The 25,738-nt window shown below is 35.5% G+C and overlaps 2 protein-coding genes and 1 pseudogene across 2 annotated transcripts; 1 reads left to right on the top strand and 2 right to left on the bottom strand.

Moving 5' to 3' along the window:
* The first annotated feature begins 8,173 nt into the window (after positions 1-8,173).
* LOC105995337 (olfactory receptor 1038) lies at positions 8,174-11,969 on the top strand. Its single transcript, XM_013029041.1, has 2 exons — positions 8,174-9,119; positions 11,923-11,969. Exons 1-2 carry the CDS (start codon positions 8,174-8,176, stop codon positions 11,967-11,969), a joined length of 993 nt encoding a protein of 330 aa, XP_012884495.1.
* Positions 11,970-15,631: 3,662 nt separating this feature from the next.
* Positions 15,632-16,573, bottom strand: LOC105995445 (olfactory receptor 5AL1-like). Its single transcript, XM_013029158.1, has one exon. It carries the CDS (start codon positions 16,571-16,573, stop codon positions 15,632-15,634), a length of 942 nt encoding a protein of 313 aa, XP_012884612.1.
* Positions 16,574-23,058: 6,485 nt separating this feature from the next.
* Positions 23,059-24,000, bottom strand: LOC105995449 (annotated as a pseudogene).
* Positions 24,001-25,738: the final 1,738 nt, after the last annotated feature.

The following is a 25,738-nucleotide window of genomic DNA, read 5'->3' on the forward strand; positions in this document are numbered from 1 at the left end:
CCATAAGACCATTGGATGGTTGACAGGGACCTCCAAAACAATGAGTCAAAAATGTTTCTCCCTCTACGTTCATATTTTGGGAATTTTCTTATAATATCATGAGTCTAATATATTGACTATATATGTATATGTATATACATATATATATGTATATATATATATAGTTTGATTCTTTCTTGCATCCAAACACATTTTTAACTTCATGTATATGTTTGAAGATGTGAATAAATGCCACTAATTAATAGTCCTACCTATATAAAAATCAATGAAATTTAAAAAATATTTTTTCTTTTCTAAGGAACAAAGGAAACCCCATTTATCAAAAAAAATAAGTGCTCCATGTTTCCCCCTAATCTTAGAATTGATTTTCAACTAAATATTTTCTCATGAAAATCTCAAAGTATTTTGTTATAAAGAAAAATAGATTAACTTAAATGCAATTAGAGATTTATCAGATTCTTGAGAAGGATCAACCCATAATACTTCAAATAAAGAGACTGAACAGGAATAGCAGATGCCTGAAATCTTACAATATAATACAATACTATCATCACTTCTGCAAGTGAAAAGACCCAGAGAGGATCAGTGTCCAATGAAAGCTACAATGTCGTAAGCTGCTAGGAAGAGGCTGAGTGAAAGGATGTGGCTATATGGCTGCTACCAAAATTATCTGCCCAATAAGGGGAACTAAAATAACCTGACCTCCTTTTCCTCATGTCATCTAATATGTTTCAGTTTCCTATTGATTGTATATAATTTAATCCAAGTATGAAGCACTCTTGAGAAATGTAACATGTAGAAGTCAAGAGTCTTGTTTTTAAGAGAGGAAGGAAGAAGCCTACATCAGTGGTTCTGTGTCTAGAATCAGTGTGGGCTCTGTCAATGTGTTGGTGTGTGACTTGCACAAGACAGTTGAACTTCTCGCGTTTCAGTTTTTGTCTTTGAAAATAGGGCTAATAATAGTACTTATGGGATTGCTGAGAAATAAATATGCTAGTATTTCTTAAAAGAGTGGTTGGCATAATAGGAAAGACAAGTGAGGAAGCATTTGTGGAAATCATTGCGGTGATGTTCTTATACCAACACATGCCTGATAGTGAGGAGCCTTGTTTCCTTATCAGTTAAACTAAGTGACTTCAAAAAAAGCAAGATTTGGGAGAATACAAATAACAACTTATAAGGCCATGAGAAATGCCAACAATGAATTGAAACATGTTTGGACAATATTATACATGACATATATTATATATGTGGCATTTAATAATGTAACAAATATACAATATGTATTTGTTTTGATTTCCCAAGTAAAAGTTGGCAAAAGTGGAAATCAGGGCCAGTATATAAATAGAAAGAAACAAGATACTAGCATTAGGACAGCAGGAAGTTCACATGGAAGAATATCAGTGAAAGCTGTGGGGGCAAGAAGTGGTGTCCTGCAGGGAAGGCAGGTAGTACTGTAGAAGAGAACCTAACATCATGCAAGATCCAGAAGATGCAATATGTGAAGCTTGACTTTAATTTGAAGAATGTGAAAGTGACTGCATCTACTTGCATAAGTTCTGTATTCAAATGGGATTTATGTTTCCAAAGGTTTTTAGAGACTAGTTGAGATGTATATTTTGACAACTGAAGAAATCAGTGCTACATTGCATTGGAGGTTAGCAATGGAAGGATAAGTAAAGGTGTAGATAAGACATAAAACTTCGGAAGTAAGGACAGAAGGGTGCTGAGGATGCCATCCAGACAGCATCAGATCTGGGAGCAGGATACTGGGAAATTAACCTTGGGTGTTTAGAATTTTATTTGCATTACTGTTGGGCTGCTTGGTCTTGATACTAAGTATTTGGAAACAGACTCCTGGTAATGAAATGAAATGAAATCAACACACACATATATATTACATATTTGTTGCATTTTTAAATGCCACATATATTATATATTGCATATATTATATTTTATGCATAATATATTGCACCTATAAATATAACATATAAATATATAATGGATTTATGTCTTTTAATTTTAAAAAGTTGTCTAAGAGAGACTAACTTATTAAAACCTAATTTATAAATTGAGTAATAAAGTCTCTGCTAAAAACAAAACAAAACAAAACACCTTGAAGACCTGGAAGAACAAACTGCTGAAAAGAAATAGAACCTAAATCTGAAACCAGTGAGATAAAAGGAAGAAGAAAAGGAAGAAGAAAATGTGGTGGAATTGCAAAAATCAAAAAGTGAGACAATACATAAGATCTTCAACTTTCAGATAAGTTTCAGCTGAGAATGAAAAAGTTTTATTATTGACATAAGATTTCACAGATAGCCTTGAAATGGCTATAGAATAACCTTGAAATGCTGAAGTAATGGGAAGAAAGCTAGACTGGAAATGTCAGCCAAATTGATTGTGAAAAGAGATAATTTTAGAACTGCTATAGGTTATGTAACACACACACACACACACACACACAAACACACACACACCACAACACACCTAATACTTAGATCCTGAAATAGGGAGGAAACTGAATTTTACCATTAATCAGGAACATTTCCATGTTTTAGTTTTGACTTAGAAAAAGCAATTATGTGAGATTTTATTATATTATAAAATGAATGTTCCAAAGTATCAGCAAACAACAAAAGAAAAATACCAGTCTTTTTTATTAAAAAGATGAATATAGGAGGTTTAGAGAGGAAAAATTATAGGTTCAGTTAAAAATTAGGATGAACTCTAAGATATAAGTAATTAGGGACAAACATCTCAGAATGACAAATCAAATTCACATCTACACAGGCACACACATGTGTACACACGCACAGGTGTGTGTGTGTGTGTGTGTGTGAGAGAGAGAGAGAGAGAGAGCAAGTTAGTTCTGAAGAACACAAAAAATAATTATTAAAGAGTGGTGAGGGCGAGATCCGCTTTTGGCTTCTCCTTTTGCTGAGGGGTCTCTTTCACTGCTCTCTTTTCGCTTTGAAGAAAACCTGTTTTGGGAGGAGATAGGAAGGATAAAAGACAAATTGATTCAATAGGGATACAGCGAGATGAGATGTGCAAGATGCTATGTAAAAAAACAAACTTTACAACTTTTGAAGCGGGGCGGAGGGGGGGGGTTGAAATGGGGAGGTGGGGGGGGAAATGGGGATGTGGGGGTGAAGTGGAGGGAGGTGGGGTGGAGGTGTAGTCGTGGAGATGGGAGGGCAGAGATGGTAGGGGGAAAAGGAAAACAAATAAAGAAAAAAAAAGAATGGTGAGGGCTGGGAAGGTGGCTCAGTGGTAGAGCGCTTGCCTTCCATGCATGAGGCCCTGAGTTCTATTCTTCAGCACCACATAAGCAGAAAAAGCTGGAAGTGGTGCTGTGGCTCCAAGTGGTAGAGCACTAGCCTTGAGCTGAAGAGTTGAGGGACAGCGCCCAGGCCCAGAGTTCAGGCCCCATGACCAGATCACCCCCAAAGCATAAAAGAATGCTGACACTAGAAAGCTTTAAGAAATTTTCCATATTCACTGATACATATAGAACCCTGCTTGTGTATACAGAATGTCTTGACTTTATTTATGGTATCATTCTGTCTCACGTTTTTAAGCAGGTAACTTTTGTGTTTTTTTAAGGTTTTTAAATGTTTTTTATTGTAAAAATTGTGTACAGAGGGATTACATTTATATGAATAAGGTTATGAATACATTTCTTATGTAGTATTGTTACCTCCTCCTTTGTTTTTCCCCTACCATCCCTTCCCTTCCCCCTCCCCCATCCAAGTTGTAAAGTTTGTTTTCAATATAGCATCTTGTACATCTCATTGTTACAGTGGGTCAACCTGTATCCCTATTTCAGCATTTTGTTTTTGAACACTTGCTACTTACCAGGGAATCCATTAAGCCTTTATAAAATGTAACACATTCAATACTCACAAAAATACTTACGGAAGGTTGTTGTTTGTTTGTTTGTTTGTTACTACTTAAGATGGGGGAAATTAAGAATTAAAGTAAATAGAACTTTGCCCAAGATTTTGATTCTAAAGACTTTATTTTTATCATTATATTTTAGCATTATTTTTTATCAGTTCAAAAAACTTAAGATTTTTTTAAATCTTCACCTAAGTGTTAACATTTATAATGTTGTCTCCATCCAGAAATAAAGACCACATTGACTTTTAAGGAAATATCTAATTGATATATTTAAAGTATAATTCCTCCAGGAATACAAACAATTTAATTTTTTTCAATCCCCAATATAATTTATCCAGTTGATGTTAGATGCAGAAAAGCATGGAAAGAAATATCTCAGCCTTCTTATACCTCTGGAGGTTCACGTTTAGATCCAAAGGGACCCAAGAAATAATAAATCATCCAAACAACTTCAGGATGAGCTCATTGGGATGAAGGTTAACTGCTAAGCGGGTGAGTCGGATGGGTTCTGGCTTTGGAGACACAGGCCTATGCTCCATACACCCCAGCTCCTTTTTAGAAGCATCAAGTCCCATTGGTGAGCTGCTTTAGAGTATTAAATAAATTCAGATTACATGCTAGTTACATTTCATGAGCCTAGACTTTTTTAGCACTCTCTGAAGGAAATCAATTTTATTTAAATGTGAAATTTAGCATATGCACTCTCTTTCTCTGTGTGTCTTCACTCCTTAATTTTTAAATGACCTGATGTTGTTAGCCAGATAGCATGTTAAAATTTACTGTCCTTCTTGCAGCAAAACTCATAGAGTTCTTTTTATATGATTTAGATTATAAGTATGGGGGGAAAGATGAAAATTTTTGGCTAAAATTTCTCTGTGAAAGAGTTTCACCAACATTGGAGTCTCGTGTAATTGCTGTTCATCATCTTTGAGGGGAAATCCCTAATCTTTGTTTCCGTGGCATTTGGAAACTTCCTTTTTGTTATTTTTGTTTTGGGGTTTGTTTGTTTTTTGTTTTACAGATTATTTGTCCTCAGACCTGACAAATATATTTTCCTATTAAAGAAAGACCAGATGCTTACAGTAATTTTTGAATCCTGAGATGAAATAAGAATCAATAGATGTATCCCTTACCTACTATCTCACCAGAAGAGTGACTCCAATGGAATCAGTCTCATTCCAGAACATTCCAACATTTTTTCATATGCCAGGCCAGAGCATTTCAAACACATTTTTGTGATGAGTAGAGGGAGCATCTTGTGGCTGAAGTCACTGGATTTGAACACCTTTAATACATGCTTTGCAGGGTAACAGGCTTCTAAGTGGTGTAAAGAAAACAAGCTTGGTGCAGCCCTGTAACCAAGGAAAAATTCTTCAAAACACAAATAAAGTTCAAGTCAAAACTAATATGACACCAGGGAGTAAATCAGGAAATATTTGATTCATGGAGCAATGGATTTCGCTCAATGCTCATTTTCTTTTTAGCCCTTGATGAAGGTGATTTTTTTCCTCCAAATCCTCACTTCTTTGTCAGATTCCAATACATATAGAACATTCCATAAACAAAACAATTTTTTTTGGGGGGGGTCCGGTTGTAGGGCCTGAACTCTCTGGGCCTGGGTGCTGTCCCTTAGTTCTTCAGCTCAAGGCTAGTGCTGTACGACTTGAGCCACAGCGCCACTTGCGGCTTTTTTCTTTTTGCTTATGTGGTGCTGAGGAATCGAACCCAGGGCCTCATGCATGCAAAGCAAGCACTCTACCACTGAGCCACCTTCCCAGCCTCAAAACAAATACTTAAGAAGCCAGGTCCCTTATTTAGAATAAAAGAGAGACTTTGTTCAACAACTAGGTTTAGAATCTAGATAAACAAAATAAACTCCCACCTAGAGCCAAATAAATGAATCTGCTTGGTTACAGAGCCTGCCAAGCACAAGAAAAGCCTTTAAGATAACTTTTCGTGAATTTTAATGCTAGGTAAAATAATTTAAAACGATATTTCTAATAGAAATGAAAAATTCCAATTAAAGCAAAAAGAAACAGAGTGTTCTCAACTTACTCCTTTGAGTAGTCCAAGTTTTCCACCTAATAGTTTAAATAGATGCTCTGATATACTTTTTGTATGATATATGTATAATATATATGGACATTAAAATCATTTATGTGTCCGTGAGTTATATAGTGTATTTTATCTATCCATCTATCTCTATATATAGTGTTAACATACATATATATATTACTATATAAAAATCTTATATAAAAATGATTTAAATTACTATATCTTCTGGTTTGTTTACAAATAAATTTATCTTTGTAAATAAAGATAAATTTAAGTTGTATTTAAAAGTTTTCTGTACTAATGAGATATAGTTTATTGTTATAGATATTGTTGAAGACTATTATCCAAACACAACCAGGTTCCAGAAAGCAAACTTGCTATCTCTGACCTCAGGAGCCTGAGGAAGGAAAATCATGAGCCTACACTTAACGTGAGTTACAGAGTGAAGCAAGGCCCCAAACTAAGACAAATGGAGGATAGCTACGATTTTAAACAAAACAAAAAAGGATTCAAACATAAAGGATTGATTTCAAAAAGGGAAGACAGTTGCCTTGTCAATTCATCTTCAAAAACAGCAAATATAGAAATAGACAAGTGAAAACTGACCTTCCTAAAACAATCTTATCCTTATAAGTCCAGTCACAGAAATGAAAATAGGGCTGAGTGGTCTGGCTCACACCTCTAAGCCCAGATACCACCTGAAGCAGAGATGAGGCATATTATATCAACAGGACATTACAACCCCCCCCCCAAATTAGAGAATGTAATCCCAGCATTCTTGAAAGTCTATGTAGAAGGATCAAGCCTTAAGAGCCTGTGCAAAGAAAAAAGTGAATTTCTTGTCTAAAAAATAACTAATTCAAGATGGCCTGGGAACTTTGCTCAAGTGGTAAAGTGTTTTCACAGTAAGCATGAAGTACTGAGTTCAAATCCCAGTATACCTAAAATAAATAAGCAAGTAAAAAATAAATACCACCAAAATCTGTTTTGTATATGTATATTTTCCCTTCCCACCTAGTTAATTTAATTTATGTGTGCATAATTTATTTTTGTCATTTATCTTTTCACATTTCACAGAAAAACAATCTTACCCAATGTTACAAACTTTAAGTACTTGATATTATAAAGGTAAAACATATAGTTCTAGGAATTATTCTTGTTTCACTGTAATAGTTTTAAAGATAAACTCTAGAATCTCAAGATAATTTAATATAAAAGCTATTATTTGGGTACCAGAGACTTACCATTAAAATCCTAGCTACTCAGGAGGCTGAGACCTGGAGAATGGTGGTTTTGAAGTCAGCCTGGGCAGAAAATTTCCTAAGACCCTTACCTCTGATTAAATAGCAAGAATTCAGAAGTGGAGTTGTGGATCAACTGGTAAAGTGGTAAACTGAGTCACACAAAGCATCATCACCATCATCAACAACAACAACCAGTTAATGATTTTAATATGGAGGAAAGTTTTAGAAAAACCTTGTTTTAGGAATAATGGAACTCAACAATAAACAAGCATTTGTTTTGGAAAATATCTCTGCTCAAAATGTTCCATGGTTTTAAAGATTTCCTTTACAAATTAAAGAGATGTGCACACGAATAAAGAAATGTACTCATTTCCTTGCTAATGTAATTGTAACCCTCTGTATGGTATTTTCACAATAAAAAAACTTATTAATAAAAAAAGAAATAGTACTTGAAATGATGAGTCATTCAGAAAAATGTACACAAATCAAATAGTTGGTTTTTTAAAATCAAAATCAGAGTATTTGATAAAATAATCTCGAATCCTACGGTAGTATCTTAACAGCCTTTTTAAAGTATTTTGCCTGTGTAATTTTTTAGATGATCCGATTCAGGTTTCTAGGTAGAGCTGTTATGCAATGCCACTGGGAACTTTGATTTTTCACTTCAATATAGTATTTTGATGTCCCACTTTACTAAATATTTGCCAGCATTCATGCTCTCAGTGATTTCTGGCTTCTCATAGGATTCCCTCGGACCTGGTCTGAATGTACTTTAGATTCTCTACCCATTTTGGAGTTCTCATTTAAAAAAAATAGCACAAGAAATTGGAATATATTGCTATCTACGAGAGCGTAAGTCAACTCGGTCAACAAGAGGACACCAGCGCTATGCTCCACTGACTGGCAGGGGCCATGAAGAATACACCATTTCCCAAGGAGACCAAATTCACAAAGTCTTGCCAGCGCACATGGCTGAAGCGAATGTCACCTATGTCACCGAATTCATCCTCAAAGGGATTACAGACCGGCCAGAGCTCCAGGTACCCTGTTTCGTGGTGTTTTTAGTGATCTATCTGGTGACGATGCTGGGCAATCTCGGGTTGATCGTTTTGATCAGGGTTGATGCTCGACTCCATACTCCCATGTACTTCTTCCTCAGCCATCTGGCCTTTGTCGACCTCTGTTACTCCTCGGCCATCACCCCCAAGATGATGGTGAACTTCGTGGTGGTGCCCAACACGATCCCTTTCCACGCGTGCGCCACGCAGCTGGGCTGCTTCCTCACCTTCATGATCACCGAGTGCTTCCTCTTGGCCTCCATGGCCTATGATCGCTACGTGGCCATCTGCAGCCCCCTGCACTATTCCACGCTGATGTCCAAACGCGTCTGCCTGCTGTTGGTGGCTGTCCCCTACACCTACAGCTTTCTGGTGGCCCTCTTCCACACCATCGTCACCTTCCGGCTGACTTACTGCGGGCCCAACGTGATCAACCACTTCTATTGCGACGACCTTCCCCTCCTGGCCCTGTCCTGCTCCGACACGCGTGTGAAGGAAATCCTCATCTTCGCCTTCGCGGGTTTCGATATGATCTGTTCCTCCTCCATCGTCCTCATCTCCTACCTGTTCATCATCGCTGCCATCCTGAGGATGCGCTCCACCCAGGGCCGACGCAAGGCCGTCTCCACCTGCGGCTCGCACATCGTGGCTGTCACCATCTTCTACGGCACGCTCATCTTCATGTACCTGCAGCCCAAATCCAATCACTCCCTGGACACCGATAAGATGGCTTCTGTGTTCTACACGGTGGTCATCCCCATGCTGAACCCGCTGATCTACAGTCTCAGGAACAAGGAGGTGAAGCAGGCCTCCAAGAAAGCCTTGGAGAAAGGGTGCGAAACCTTAAAACTATTAAAATCAAGAAGACAATAATGTAAACCTTCCCCATCCCCAAATCTCCCAACTTGTAACTTCTCATTCTTTCCCAATCCATGAAGAAAGAAATGAGAACTGTTACTGGCACCAACTTTGGTTATTTTCTATGAAGACACAAGCTGCTCTTGGAAAATACATCCACTATCTAGAGTCCAGGTCACTGACAGAGGGGCAGCACACACCTGTAGTACTGGACCTCAGGAGGTGGAGGAAGGAGGTCCATGGGTTTGAAGTCATGGTATAGGCTGCAGAGAACTTTTCTTCACAAAGCAATGCCTTAACCAACTGCTTCTACAGACCACACAAGGCACGTTCAAATACAAATATAGAGGATCTCAAACAATGGAGGAGATAGATTATTTATTAGAGCCAGGGACTCTGGATATCATTGCTTGGGTTTGAAAAATGTTTCCGGGGCTGGGGGGTTTAGCCCAGCGGAAGGGCGCCCGCCTGGTGCTCGCAAGGCCCTGGGTTGGGTTCTCAGCCCTAGAAAGAAAAAAAAAGACATATAAAGATACAAAAGACCAAAAAAAAAAAACACAAAGCAAAGAAAAATGTTTCCTCAGCTTATTACTCATGTGATTTTTGGACCACCAACCTTAATCTGAGTAACTAACTCTGATTCCAGTCCCCAAAATAATAGGATGCATTGGTTTTTCTTGAGGATTACAGAGGTTAATTTTTAGTCTGCTTTGAAGTATATCCACTTTAGTATGCATTTTGTTAGGTGTTAGTTACATGAATGTTTGTTATATAATGATAAGGATAATTCGCTGGACTTTCAGAAGCTTACCAATCATTAAGGGACATAGATAAAACCTAGTGGAGTTTTCTATTCTCTCAGGCACTTAATCAAGCTATTTATGATAAGCAACCAAAGCTAAAGGATGTATAGATTTCATTAGGAAGTGATTACTTGAAAGTTGCCTGATTTCACATAAAATGTAATGTGAAAATTCCAAAGGATAATTAAAGTCTAGCTGAGCTCTCTTTTCTTCATTTTTTAGGATTTAAATATCTAAGATACTAAATTATTTCTTTTTTGTACATTTTTATTGTAAAAATGCTGTACAAAGGAGTTACAGTTGCATGAGCAAGTATTGAGTACATTTCCTATTGAGCATTGTTGCCTTCTCCTTTGTTTTCTTTCTATATCCTTGGAAGAACATAGCTTATGAGAAATTCTGTTTATAAATTAACATATTCAACATATATCAGTGCTTGTCTAGTGACAAATAAGGGTGGCCATTATGACACTAGTCCCTGCTGTGAATTCAAAATATGTTTGTAGAACAAGATACATAAATAAAAATAAGTCTGGGAGTTTTTTATTTTAATATTTAAGGAAAGAATTAAGCTAGCAGTTTACTATTATTTATTATGTTGCATTTTAGAATATTATACTTGCTGTCATTTAAAACAGAGTCACAAGTTTGCAAAAGAAGATGGTTATTTCTTCTGCTGAAGATCAGCATGATCTTCATGAAGATTTGCATGACCAAGATATGCTGCCATTGAGTTCCACTGAGTTGACCAACTTCTCTGTGTATTTTATTTCATTTGTTTTGTTTTGTTTTGTTTTGAGGCCATATCTTAACCCAGACCTCAGCCTCACTAATTCTGGCATTACAGGCATGTGCCAACAAGCCTAGCTCCTAGAATTAAAATATGTGTAACCACTGGACATGTACATGAAAATGCAAAGATATAACCCATTTCATATAGATATTTGAAATAAAAAATAAAATACAAATGATTTTTAAAGTAAATTAGAAATATTTAAAAAGTTAAAATAAAATGAGCTTAACAGAGGATCCAAGTGTTTCTACTTACAGGTTGTCTTCTGAGTGCATGTTTATATAGACAGATTAACAAGACATTCTCACTCATCACAAACATGACAAACAACATTGTCCTGAACACTTTTTATTTTTATGAGTAAAGAAATCCTAGGCTTATAAAATATTGATGACTGATTTGAGGGACACTGTAGTTCTGGGGGAGTTTACTGAACTTTTATGTTTCATGCAATTATTTATGACAGTCCTGCTCAAATGAGTGGCAGGTTTCATGTCAACACACAATTTTAATCCTCAACAACTACACATAAAGCCAAATGTAGGTTTTCTTCAGACAGGAGCACAGTCTCCAGTGCACTGAGTAGGGAGTTTATTTAGATCATTGGTGATATAGTTGTATAGTTCAGTGCAGCCCCTAAGACTATGGTGGAAGTTGCAAAGATGACTAGACTCATCTCTTGGCTAAAATTCCTCAGTCAAAATATCACAATTAGTATTCTTCAGTTTATTAGATAATAAAAATAAATACAATTGTTGGGCACTCGTGGCCCACGACTATAATTATAACTACTTAGAAAGCTAAGATCTGAGGATTGCAGTTCAAAGCCAGTTCCTGGGAGGAAGTCCATGAGATTTTTATCTCTGATTAACCATGTGAGAACCAAAAGTGGAGCTGTGGTTCAAAGTAGTAGAACACTAACTTTGAGCAGAAAAGCTCAAGGACAAAGCCCAGGCCCTGAGTTCAAGCCCCATGACCCACAAAAATAAGTAAGTAAATAGTTTATTTACAAAGGGAAACAAGTATTTGATGCTTTAATCTCTCTGTCTGTGGTCTCTGTGTGTTTTTCATATGGATTTCAAATACAGAGAGATGGAAACAATTGAAAGAAATGACATTTTAAAAGAGTCCAAGATTTGCAAAGATATAGTACCATTTGTAAAGAAATGGAGAGACTTGAAAAAATCATATTAAGTGAAGTCAGTCATACCCAAAGATACAAAGGTTGTATGCTTTCCCTCATTTGCCATAAGTAGAATGTACAAGTAAGTACACTGGATGGTAAAGATGAAAAAAGTAAACTTGGACATCATAAATTATACAGGTCTATAAATATTCACAAAGGTGAAGGCAATGGAAGATTTTCTCAGGAGAGGATCACAAACGCTCAATAGCTCTGTACATATGGTTGTATAACATGTTTATTGAAATAACCTCCCAAGAGATAGGTTTAGCTTTTACAGGAACAGCTAAGACTCTGGATATGAAGGATATGAAATATTCAATCACTGCATGTCCACAGAAGAGAAACAAATGCAGAATGCTTTCTATCCTTCATGTGCTGACTTCTTTATTTTACTTTTTGGAGAATGTAAGCCAAGTAGGAAGGCGTACAATTTCTGTTCCTAAATTAAGTTTTTATTCATACATGTTTCTTGTGATGTGTTCTAATTTCTAATTTAGGGATAACATTTTTGTGAGTCACCAGGCAATGTAAAAACATATAAAAGCCTAATGCATTACTGGTTAGAATTAAAGATAATAATTAAAAAATAAGTTTGATAGTGATTTTCAAAACTGAATTCAATGGTCATACTTTGATTTTTTTATCTATACCGGGAATATTTGCATTCTGAAACACCAATCTCAGGTGTTTTGGAAATTAACTGAGACAACTTGATTAGAAGTTATACCCATTACAGGACACAAGAGAAGCAGTTAGTGTATGATTACTTTAACTTAAAGACATATGGAACTAAATGATTTTATTAACTCAAACAATGGTGGCTTATTTGTTTAACAGAAAAAATATTTTTATGTAGCATGTAGAAAACAAATCAAAAGATATATAAAATATTTTCTGTAATCCATACCACACATACACATCTGCAGCAGGGAGAAATTGTTGAAAGTATCAGAGAGCTAGAGAGAGAAACAGAGAGAGAGAGAGACAGAGACAGAGAGACAGAGAGAGACACAGAGAGAGACACAGAGAGAAACACAGAGAGACACAGAGAGAGACACAGAGACACACAGAGAAATGGATACAGAGACACAGAACGAGAGAGGAGAGAGAGAAGGGGAAAGGGAGGGAGAGGAGAGAGACAAATAGATGCAGAATTAAAATAATATAATTGTTTGAGAGATTGTATTGAATATGAACAGAACAGAATTCACATGCCTGGCTAAAATCCTACCCTGATATCCAGTAGCTTTGTTACCCTGGGCAACGTACCTCTCTGTACCCACTGTGCTCATCTGTCAAGCAGAGATAATAACATAGGACATATTGCATTGTTATTTTTTAATATGATAATTTTAAAGTTTTTATTTTCTTTTTTTTACTCAGCATAGATAAAGGAAAGATTTTATTGCATAGAATCTACTTCAAAAATCATTTGAGAAAAGATTTGCAGAACAAATGATCTCCCATTCTGTAGATGATTATCTCATTCATGATATTCCCTAGGGTATAAAGTCATAACTTTAATTTACAGAAGAAAATAAATAGTTAAAGTGTACTAACACAGCTGTATGTTAGACAAAGGGCCTATGTAAACTTTGTTATATTTGTCATTGATAGGTCCTTAATTTGTCTAAGGTTTCTTAATAACTTTTATGTTTATTATAGGTCTCATGGTTTCCATTCTTTGCAATAATTAGTATATGTCTGAGTCAAGCAGAAAAGGTCAGATAAGTTAATGTTAGGGGAATGAACCCCAAGATTAAGTATTTAAATGTTTTTTTTCATGCAATCGTTTCTAACATATATAGTATAACCCCTGCTTTCACTGTATTTGATGTTGGTATAATTTGTGGAGGGGAAGGGCAAAAACAAATCGTTTAACTAGGGATACAGGTGGACCCACTGCAACAATGAGATGTACAAGTCGTTATGTATAGTTATTTTATGATTAGACAAGTTAATATGTATAAGTAACTCAAAATAATGCTTGGCACACAATAAAAACAGTATTTCATCAATAAATAAGGAAAATTAAAAATGGAAAAATAAATAATTTGTTATAAAAAAAAGATTGCAATGAGGAGTGAGGATTTAGCTCAATGTTAGGGCACTTTAGGTATGCAAGAAGACCAGGTTTGATGTCTAATGCTAAGAAAAGAATTATAAAGAAATATCATAATGGAATAATTCCTTTTTGATTTTTATTGATTTTTCAATAAATAATATTATGTCACCAAATATTTCAGAGAACAAACACCCAATCACCTAAAAAAAATCAATGTTCTAAAAGTTTCAATGCTCTTCAAGTTCATTACTCACCACTGGCTCAATTTGCACTATGGGTATGTGTTACTTTTCGTGTGTTTCACAAACTTGACACATCCATTACAATCTTCTTACATTTGCATTCCTCTTTAACAATCACATTTACTTCTATAGAAATGAAGCATCACTGTATCTGCAGATGCAGAAGTGGGTATTTAAAGATGAAAAATTTTACTCATTAAGTCACCTATTAACTACAAAAGTGCAAATTGTTAGCCAAAGTATCTCAGGGTCAAAAATCATAAAAATAAAGCTGTACAGGAATGAATTGCATTGCTAAGAAGTTATTCACTGACATGATACAATGCAGAATGAATTAGTAAATATTGCAAGTCAAGCAAATTCTGGGGTACTCTGTCTGTCATGAATGCAGAATGGAGACCTATGGAAAACAGCCAGTCTATAAACATCGCTATTAAACTTTGCTATTTTGCCAGGGTGCCTTGAAATATAAGATAGAAGCTGAGCTGGGCACCAGTGGCTAACTCCTGTAATCCTAGCTACTCAGGAGGCTGATATCTGAGGATCATGGTTCATAGCCAAACTGGGCAGGACTGTTATCTCCAATTAACCATCAGAAAACCAGAAGTAAGGGAAAAAAACAAGTCGTTTAAGGATACAGGTGGACCCGTTGCAACAATGAGAAGTACAAGTTGTCATGTCAAAAACGAACTTTGCAACTTTGGGGGTGGGGATTGGGTGGGAGATGGGGGGAGGCTGGGAAGGCATGTGAAGGGTAAACAAAGGAGGAGGCTGCAATGCTTGATAAGAATTGTACTCATTATCTTCCCCTTGTAATTGTAACCCCTCTGTAGAGTATGTTCACAATAAAAAAAAAAAAAAGAAAAAACACCTCCTTAAATAAAAGAAAAGAAAACCAGAAGTGCACTGTGGCTCAAGTGGTTGAATGCTAGCCTTGAACTGAAGAGCTAAGGAACAGTGCCCAGCGTTCAAGCCCCATGACCAAAAAAAAAAAAAAAAAAAGAAAAGAAAGAAAAGGTAGAAGTTGATCTATTTCAACTTAACACAAATTTAAATTTCTGTGTTGGACTTGAGATACTGTTTTTTTCAGTTATTAGAGAAATGCTGTCAATTATTAAAGATATTGTGGATACGGTTATGATCTCTCCCTTTTAGTGTTATTTTAAAACTCTCACTCTGATTCTCTCCTCTCTCTCCATTCTTCCACATCATTCTCAATTTAAAATTCACCAACTTAAAATGTTTACAAAGTGATTTTCATGTGGAAACCACTAGAATGAAAGAGTGGACATTTACAATACCATGACTGAGAAAGGCCTCTCCAAGTAAAGGACATGGGCTTACAATTTACCAGATTTGTGATTCCCTGTAAGAAATAGCTCAAATCAAGGTCAAAATCTTGAGCCTCAATAATTCTTAGGTTATTTGACAGCCAAACATAACTTTTCTTTCATTCTCTTCAGGGAATTTTTCACTTCTTGATTCCTCAAACTATAGATCAGTGGATTTAACAAGGGAATCACTACAACATAAAACACAGAAGCAAGTTTATCTGTGTCCAGCGAATGACTGGACTTAGGCTGTAGGTACATAAAAATGATTGTCCCATAGTATATTGTGATGGAAGTCAGGTGGGATGCACAGGTAGAAAACGCTTTCCTTCTCCCTTCAGCAGATTTCATCCTCAAGATGGCAAACAGGATGAAGACATAGGAAATGATCACAATCAATAGAGAGCAAAGGGTATTGAACCCAGCAATGATTAGTAGCATCATCTCTTTGATACTTGTGTCAGAACAGGCCAGCTCAACTAGAGGCACATCATCACAGTAGAAGTGGTTGACCCTATTGGAGTCACAAAAGGATAACTGAAATGTTGCCAGGGTTTGTGCAAGACCCACAGCAAATCCATACATGTATGTACTTGCCATGATTTGAACACAGAGTTTTCTTGGCATGAGAATGACATAAAGGAGAGGATTGCAGATGGCAACATATCGATCATAGGCCATGATGGAGAGCAAATACAGCTCAGAAACCAAAAAGGTGATGAAGCACAATAACTGCATGGCACAGGCATAGAATGTTATACTTCTCACTTCACCCAGAAAATTCACAAGAGTGTTTGGGGTGATAGAGGAGGTGAAGCAGAAATCAATAAAAGCCAGATGTGTGAGGAAAAAATACATGGGTGTGTGAAGCTGAGGGCTGATATGGATTAGCACCATCAATCCAAGATTACCCAAAGCACTGCCTAAGTAGATGAGCAAGAATACACCAAAGAGAATGACTTGAAGCCCTGGATTATCCGTGAGCCCTAGGAGGATGAACTCAGACACCACTGAATAATTTCCATGGGCCATGGAACAGGTGGAAAAGCCTTCTACAGTAAAGTCCTATCAGATCACACGATCGGAGTGATATTCCTACCGGAACAACCAAGTGTAGATCAAGAGATGTTTATGAAGCACTGATCCTATTCATTCATAGGAATGTCTTCATCTTGAGCCAGCTTTCAGTCTTCAAGTCATGCAGCTCTACAAAGTTCTGTGAAGACAGAAAGTTGTATTTTAAAGTTTTATATAATTTATTAACTGAAATCGTATCAGTTATGAGTAAAAGAGAAAGGATTGAGAATTATATGTGCATTGATAACAAAAAGATTCTTTCTTATGTATTGTTATAATGTAAAGAAAATTACACCAAATTAAACAAGTAAAAATATTATTTCTTGGGTGTATCAGAATGTGTTTGAGCAGATGAGGAAACATCACAGAATGACTGACAGCATTGGGATGTCTCCATTCTTAGTGAAAGACCCACCATGAATCTGCCAATGGTTGTGCCAGTACACTTTCCAGATATCAGGAATAATAAAGTTAAAGATCAACTCCAGAAAGGCTTCTATGAAATATATTGAAGACAATTTGGGATATTGATGTTATCTGTACATTCTGTTTGCATTAGTTTACTTTTTCATTTTGTCTTTTCTTATTTCTCTATTTTATCAATTCTCAAATAGCTCTTGTTAATTAAGTAAATACTAACCTTGAAATGTATGTAGTTTTTTTTTGGTGTTTTGAAAAAGATCTCACAGATGAAGAATACTGTTATAATTCAAATAAACCTCCTAACCTATATGTTCAGGTATACAAAGGTACACTAGGAAAAGCAAAGAAATCTAAGAATTGGATTTCTCTGAAATAAATAGTTGGGACAAAAATTTTCAAATTTAATATATCTAAGAGAATTCAAGAACCAATCATCTACAGCCCACTTACGTGCAATGTTAGACATATTCAAAGTCAGTGCATGCTACCATCTTTCATCCTGGCAAACCCATGACAATGTAAAGAACATATGCTTCTGTCCATCTACCTTGGCCCTAAGCATTGGATGAATTCTTTTTCTGATGCTGGTCCTCCTTTCTGTGACATCTTGAGTGTACTTTCTAACATGCAAATCTTGGCTTTTGTTTCCCATCAAACTGTAAACTGAGTCCAAACTTCCTACAAGGCTAATTACATTTGTGATGCATAAACCTTTCTTGTAGACTCCTTTCACCATTTATAATAATAAATACTACTACCTATCAGGAGTCAGTAATGAGTACATTCTCCTAATAAACTATGAAAACAATTAAACATGATAATTTACAGATTTTGTCTTTTTAAATCCTTTTTCTTTGCTTTAATTACCTTGAAGTTTCTCCTCCTACATATTGCTTTTGAATAATGATCAATAGAACCAAAAGACAGCCAATATACTTTATGGACGACTGTGGATGACAACACTTCCTAGCATTTCAGTATTTAAAAGTATATTGTGTGATCTATTGTTGCCCTTGGATACTTGTCTTCAATTGCATCATTTTAAATCAGTTTTGAGTCAAAACAGTAATGGTGCTTTGCAAACATAAGCAATTAAGTCACGATTGTTCATTGGGGACCCAATTTCCTTAATAGACAAAAGTTAACCATGTGAGTACTACAACGGTTCACTGAATCTCATGGAAGAAACAAGAACCTAAAGAAAGAACTAAGAAATAATAACAAACATCATTCTGACAGATGAGACATAACGCTGACAACATTCACTCCCCCATGATCTGTTTTTACAGAGTGTGTTACAGTTGTGAAGCTCGCTATCAGGTCATGGAGTAGAGTTGCTAGGCTTCTGAGTTGGATAGGATTCTGAGAAAGTGATCATTATCTATTTTAGAAAGATTTTTCTTTTCTTTCTTTCAAAAATCACAAACTATATTTCAGGATTCTTCTTCATGTTATTCTAACATTTTTGAACGATTCATAAGGTGATCATTGTTGTTTGTCTATTATCCTATGGTCCTAAACTGAGAAAAAAAACAGTTTTTATTGCTAAAGAACTCCAAGCCTGTACAACATTGCTGACTGATTTAAATAACACTGTTTCTCTAAGAAGGTCCATGAATCTTTCTGTTTCATTCAATAACTGATGACAGTCACACTTAAATTCTGATTGGCTTGCAGGATTTTTCTTTTTCTTTTTATATTTATTAGCATGAATTTATTCTATGTAATATTCATGGTAATATTTCCATACATGGAAACAAGTTTATTTCTTGTCATGCCTAATTAAAATTTCTCTGTTTCTGCTTTTCACAGTGTTTAGTTAATTTGTACTCTTTACAGTGTACATATGTATATATTATGTAAGCACAGTATACATATGTATATATTATGTAAGCACATCTATATGGTATATATGTGATATATGCTATATACTATATATGTATGATACATAGGTATATATGCTATATATCTGTATGATAAAAGATGTATATGTAAAATTTTATGTATGATATATACATATATATCATAAAGATTTAAAACGTTACTTGGATCATATTATGCTTTTCCCTATTTTCCCCTCTTCTGTTATTTGCTCATAATCACTGATCCAATAACATTTTGTATAAGACCAGTGTAATTTTTGAAAAATAAGTCTTTCTGAAAAACACTGATTGTTTCTCAATTACATAGCCAACATACTAATTATTCCTATTAAAATTCCTCTAAGTATAATTTGGTCAGACTCCCATGGACGGATCAATGACAATCATTGTAATTATATCCCTGTATATAAGTTAAATTATTTACTATCAACAAACACACATTAAAGAAATTGTAGGTTTTCTTGGAACACGAGCTACAAGTCTTTGGCGTACTGGATAGACAGCATATTAAGGATATTTGTTAGCAGATGGGCACAGTTTTTTCTGCAGTCCCTGATACTATGATGAAAATTACTTCGCTATATTCCTACAGTCAAAATATCACACTACTCAACTATCAACGTTTTACAATTTAGTTTCTAATAAAAAATAAAGAAAATTCTATATACAAGTAAATAGTGCTTTAAATACAATTGTAAAATTCAGAGGCTGATTAAAAAAGGAAATAATGCCTTTTTAACATTTAATAATATTTGTGGGTTAATTTTATACCCTGCTGCTTTGCCAAAGCTTTGAATCAACTTGAGTAATTTGGAAGTGGAGTCCGTGGGATTCTTTAAATAAAAAATCATGTCATCTGCAAAGAGGGAGAGTTTTACTTCCTCTTTCCCTATTTGGATCCCCTTTATGTTTGCATCTTGTCTTATTGCTGTAGCTAGGCATTCTAATACTAGATTGAAGAGAAGTGGAGAAAGTGGACATCCTTGTCTCATTCTTAAGTTAAGAGGAAATGGCTTTAGTTTTTTACCATTAAGTATAATGCTGGCTGTAGGTTTGTCATACACAGCCTTTATTGTATTGAGGAATGTTCCCTGGATTACTAATTTTTCCAGAACCTTCATCATAAAGGAGTGTTAAATCTTGTCAAATGCTTTTTCTGCATGTATTGAGATAACCATGTGGTTCTTATCCTTGCTCTTGTTGATGTGATGAATTATATTCCATTTTTTTCTTTTTTGCAATTGTTTCTAACATATTTAAAAGATGATTTCTTTGTTGCTTTGTATGTCCCTCTCCCTCGGTATAACCCCTGTTTTCACTGTATTTGATGTTGGTATAATTTGTGGAGGGTAAAGGAAAAACAAATTGTTTAAATAGGGATACAGGTGGACCCATTGCAACAATGAGATGTTCAAGACGTTATGTGGAAAAATGAACTTTGCAACTTTGGGGGGGCGCGGGGATGGGGAATATGGGAAGGGATGGGAAGGGAAAACAAGGGAGGAAGCAACAATGCTTGGTAAGACTCATTACCTTGCCCATGTAATTGTAACCCCTCTGTATGGTATTTTCACAATTATATATATATATATGTATATATGTATATACGTGTATATATATATATATATATATATATATACGTATATACATATATATATATTTTTTTTGTGGAACACTTGCCTGATTTCAGAACAATTTGGACCCAAATTTGAGTTTTGTTCCTGATAGATGGGAAATCATATTAATCTCCCAAATACTTGCAAAATATGCAGATAATTATTACACAAATGGAAGTAGCAATATTAAGATAATAAGAAATGTGTTTGGATATAATAAGTAGCATCTAACAGATACATCAGAAATACCAGATTTGTTGGCATCAGCTACATGAAGCATCCCTAGTACATTTTCTTGAAACAAAGCTTTCTAAATTTTTGTACATGTCATTGATTGTTGATCTAACTTGAAAAAAACTCCAAGCAATTGAATTTAGTCCTATTAAAGCCTTTATATTTTATTTTATATTTTCTGCTTTTACTACTCTTTTAAAATTATTTTCATTGTTGTGTGCAGGGGTTTTAATTCTACATTTCAGTTTATGAATACAAGACATTTTGATCCACCTCATTCTCCTCTCATCTGTCCCAACCTCTAAGTTCACATTCTATTCTCACATGAGTATATTGATTAGTGTGTCTTTATTTTTTATTTCTTGTTATTGTAAAGGTGATATACAGAATGGCTGCAGTTCATAATTCAGGTAATGCATACATTTCTTTTTGAAGAGGGTCATTATTTTTCCACACTTCTTCTCTCCTATTGTCTGTTGACCACCTCCCTTTAAGGTTCACCATCCCATAGAAAAAACATGCTTTGACCTTCCGGTGTTCATTTTGTTTAACTATCAGATAATTTGTTCGAAGGAGTTATACCATGGCTGGAATATATCAGACTCATATCTTTCTATATTTTCAAAATTCTGGAGAATTTTTATTTAAATACAATTTAGGAATGATGTTTTTGAGAACTATGATGCAAAAATCCTAATTTATATTTACTTACAATTATTGGAAAGTCAGGTAAAAATTAGTTGTAAAAATGCTCAAAACTGAACAAACCCCATGCCTCTATTGCATAGCTATAAATGTGTGTTGGTGAACTGCATAAACTACATTACCTAGAACACAGTCATTCTCAGACACGATCACATGTGTTTGAAAAATGAGACAATCCATTAAATAAAACTAAATACACTACTTGACACAAGAAAACAGTCAGTAAATGACTGTTTATATTGGCTTTACACATTTTGGAACTAGTTAGTAGATTTCATATTTACTTTATTGATTGTATTAGCTGCACTACTGATTTAAAAGGGAAGATGATAATTTCACCAAAAGAACATTACACAAAAACCTAAATCAAATACAGGAATGCCTGACACAGTGTTAATTGAGAAGAGTACACACATTTGGATAGGATATTTGTGAGGCACCCACTAAACAAAGTGGCACATGTTGTTGCTTTGGAATCTACTAGTGGTTAGGTTGTGGGACAGGTAGAAGGAACCACAATCCACAACAACATTCCATAACAATCTATGTATATTTACAATATTCTTTAGACATGGAGCAATGAACTATTACTGCTCTCTACAGAGTGAAAACAGAGAGAGGAAAATGGAACAATTTGCCAAGATGATAGCTATCAATTATAAACACAAAATTGTTAATCACGTATTTTAGAGTCAAAATAAGACACAGATTCAGGTACAAGAATGACGGTGCTAAGAAGGGGCTGTATTGATTTGGTCTAGGATGGAATCAGTGAGGGATAGTTAAAATCAAGGTAATCTTGTTAGTGATATACTCTCCTTGCAGACTGGAGACCTGTTGAAAATTCCAGTCTATAAACCTTGTTGATAAACTTTTATATTTTCCCAGATTGTCTATTGTATAATGATAACATGTAAGAAGCAAGAAGTAGAGCTCTTTTAGCTAAACATAAACATCTCCATGTTACACAAAAATCAGACAAAGCTTATGTTCACGTATATGGTGTTTCTTCAGATATTAAAGATGTAATGGAAACAGTATATTCTTTCTCATTTACTGTCACTTTAACTCTTTTGTTCATATTCTCCCATTTCTCTCTGCTCTTTCAAATCCTTTGGCCATTAAAATTCAAGACATTAACTGGGCACCGGTAGCTCATGCCTGTAATTGTAGCTACTCAGATGGCTGAGACCTGAGGATCGCGGTTCAAAGCCAGCCTGGACAGAAAAGTCCATGAAACCCTTATCTCCAATAAACCACCAGAAAACCGGAAATGGCGCTGTGGTTCAAGCAGTAGAGCACTCGCCTTGAGCTGAAGAGTGCAGGGACAGCGCCAAGGCCCTGAGTTCAAGCCCCAAGACTGACCAAAAAAAATAAACAAGTAAAATTCAAGACATTGAAACTTACACCCCGGTTGTTAGGTGAAAATGACTGAAATGAGACAGTGGACATTTACTGTAGCCTGAGTGAGGCTGAGCTCTCCAGGTGAAGGTCATGACTCTGCCATTCACCAAAAATGTGACTCTAAATAAAACCCAATTCAAAATCAACTCAGCACTACTCTTTGATAATCCTTAGATTATTTGTTAGACAAATGTAACTTTTCTTTCATTCTCTTCAGGGAATTTTTTACTTCCTGGTTTCTCAAGCTATAGATCAATGGGTTTAGCAAGGGAGTCACTATTACATAGAACACAGAAGCAACTTTATCAGTGTCCAAAGAATGACTGGACTTAGGCTGTAGGTACATAAAAATGATTGTCCCATAAAATATTGTGATGGAAGTCAGGTGGGATGCACAGGTAGAAAACGCTTTCCTTCTCCCTTCAGCAGATTTCATCCTCAAGATGGCAAACAGGATGAAGACATAGGAAATGATCACAATCAATAGAGAGCAAAGTATATTGAACCCAGCAATGATCAGCAACATCAGTTCTTCGATACTTGTGTCAGAACAGGCCAACTCAACTAAGGGAACATCGTCACAGTAGAAGTGGTTGAGCCTATTGGAGTCACAAAAGGATAACTGAAATGTTGCCAGGGTTTGTGCAAGACCCACAGCAAATCCATACATGTATGTGCTAGCTATGACTTGCATACAGAGACCCCTTGGCATGAGAACTACATAAAGTAGAGGATTGCAGATGGCGCCATATCAATCGTAGGCCATGATGGAGAGCAAAAACAGCTCAGAAACCAAAAAGGTAATGAAGCAGCATACCTGCATGGCACAGGCATAGAATGTTATACTTTTCACTTCACGCAGAAAATTCACAAGAGTGTTTGGGGTGATAGAGGAGGTGAAGCAGAAATCAATGAAAGCCAGATGTGTGAGGAAAAAATACATGGGTGTGTGAAGCTGAGGACTGATATGGATTAACACCATCAATCCAAGATTACCCAATGCACTGCCTAAGTAGATGAACAGGAATACACCAAAGAGAATGAGTTGAAGCTCCAGGTGGTCTGTGAGACCCAAGAGGATGAACTCAGACACCACTGAATAATTGCCATGGGCCATCGAACAGGTAGAGAAGCCTTCTACACTAAAGTCCTCTCAGCTCACATAATCCTTGTGATATTGTTCCTACTGGAATAACCAAGTGTAGGTCATGAGGTGATTATGAATCACTGATCTTGTGTTGATAACATTCAAGGGGATATCTTTATGCCGATCCGCATCTCAGACTGCAATGCTTTTTCAGAGGTAGAAATCCCAGATCGTGCAATCCTGCAGGTATGTGTGAAGACAGAAAACTTATGTTTTAAACTTTCACATCACTCATTAATCTAAGTAATACCAATTGGGACTCAAACAGAAATGATGGAGAATTATTTGTTCATTGATACCAAAAATGTTATTGCTCACGTATTGGTGTACTTTAAAGAAAATTACACTAAGCTGAATCAAGAAGACACTGTTTTTACTTGGATGTGTCAAAATGGGTTTGAGCAGATGAGGAAACATCACAGACGTGACTGACCACCGTAGAGCCAGGAAAGTACGCCTGGAGTATTCCACCTGTTGGTGTAAGACCCACAAAAATTTCATAGACGTTTATATTCATACACTTTCCAATCAGCAGTTAAAATGAAGTTAAAATTGACTTCAGAAAAAGTTTTATGTAATATCTTGTACATTATGGCTATAATGATTTTATTTTTTCATACTTTCCCTTTATAACTCTTTCCTTCAACAGCCAAGTAGCATTTTGAGACAAATTAAAAAATATAATATAGAAAGTTTGTTTTTATTAGTGTGAACATCTTAAAGATACTTTCATATTTTAAAGTAATCTCCTATCACTCATCTACAAATATATGAAAGCAAACAAAGGGATACAAAGACATATAGTAGTTGTATTTGGGTATCTAGCTGAGGGGATCTCAACAATTTCTTTCAAAGATACCTTAATTTGCCCTATCTATAGGGAATTCAACAATATATAATCAACATTATGGAAGCATCTTCCATCCAGTCAAATCCATGACAAAGTAATGAACATAACTCATATATCCCTCTATCCTGCCATTAAACGCTGGGTGATTGCTTAAGGTAGTCATCTGCTCACCACCCTCTCTGTGCTACAACACCTGCATCCACTCTCTGACAAGCACCTCTATAGCTCTCTTTGCCACAAATTTGGAGAAAGTCCCAAATTCCTAACAAGGCGGATTACATTTGTGATAAATAAGCCTTCTGGTAGACTTGTTTTTATCACAATAGGAAGGATATTGACATATTTTTCATATACAAAATGTCTCTACCTGGCAGGATTCAGGCATTAGTAAACTCTTCAAGTAAGCGATGAAAATACTTGGAATAAATAAATGTACAGATTTTTTCCTTTTAAGTCATTTTTCAATGGCTTCAGTTACTTTGATGGTTCTCTTCTTACACATTGTCTTCAAGTATTTATCAACAAAACCAATAGGAGTCCAATATACCTTATGGAAAACTATGAATGATGACACTACTGTTGAGCATTTCTGTATTTAAATATATTTCACATGATCTATTGTTGCTGCTAGGATATTTTTCTTGAATGTCATCATTTAAAATCACTTTTGGATGAAAATTATAATGAGGTTTCACAAACACAAGCAATTAAGTCATGGCTTATCTTTTGGGACCCAATTTAGTTAATAGGCAAAATTTAACTACTTGAGTTCTACAATTCTAAATTTAGCTTAAAAGCAATGAAGCATTAAGAAATAAAAGCAAAGAGTGTTTTAACATATGGGAAAAATTCAGACAA

This window comes from Dipodomys ordii, unplaced genomic scaffold (genome assembly GCF_000151885.1).
Source record: "Dipodomys ordii isolate 6190 unplaced genomic scaffold, Dord_2.0 Scaffold117, whole genome shotgun sequence".
In the NCBI taxonomy this organism is placed as follows: Eukaryota; Metazoa; Chordata; class Mammalia; order Rodentia; family Heteromyidae; genus Dipodomys; species Dipodomys ordii.

Bases quoted from the DNA above. Each gene is read 5' to 3' on its own strand.
- LOC105995337 (XM_013029041.1), top strand. From the start codon at position 8,174: ATGGCTGAAGCGAATGTCACCTATGTCACCGAATTCATCCTCAAAGGG. The intron at 9,120-11,922 runs AATCAAGAAGAC...AGTGAAGTCAGT, and splicing joins CGAAACCTTAAAACTATTAA to CATACCCAAAGATACAAAGG.
- LOC105995445 (XM_013029158.1), bottom strand. From the start codon at position 16,573: ATGGCCCATGGAAATTATTCAGTGGTGTCTGAGTTCATCCTCCTAGGG.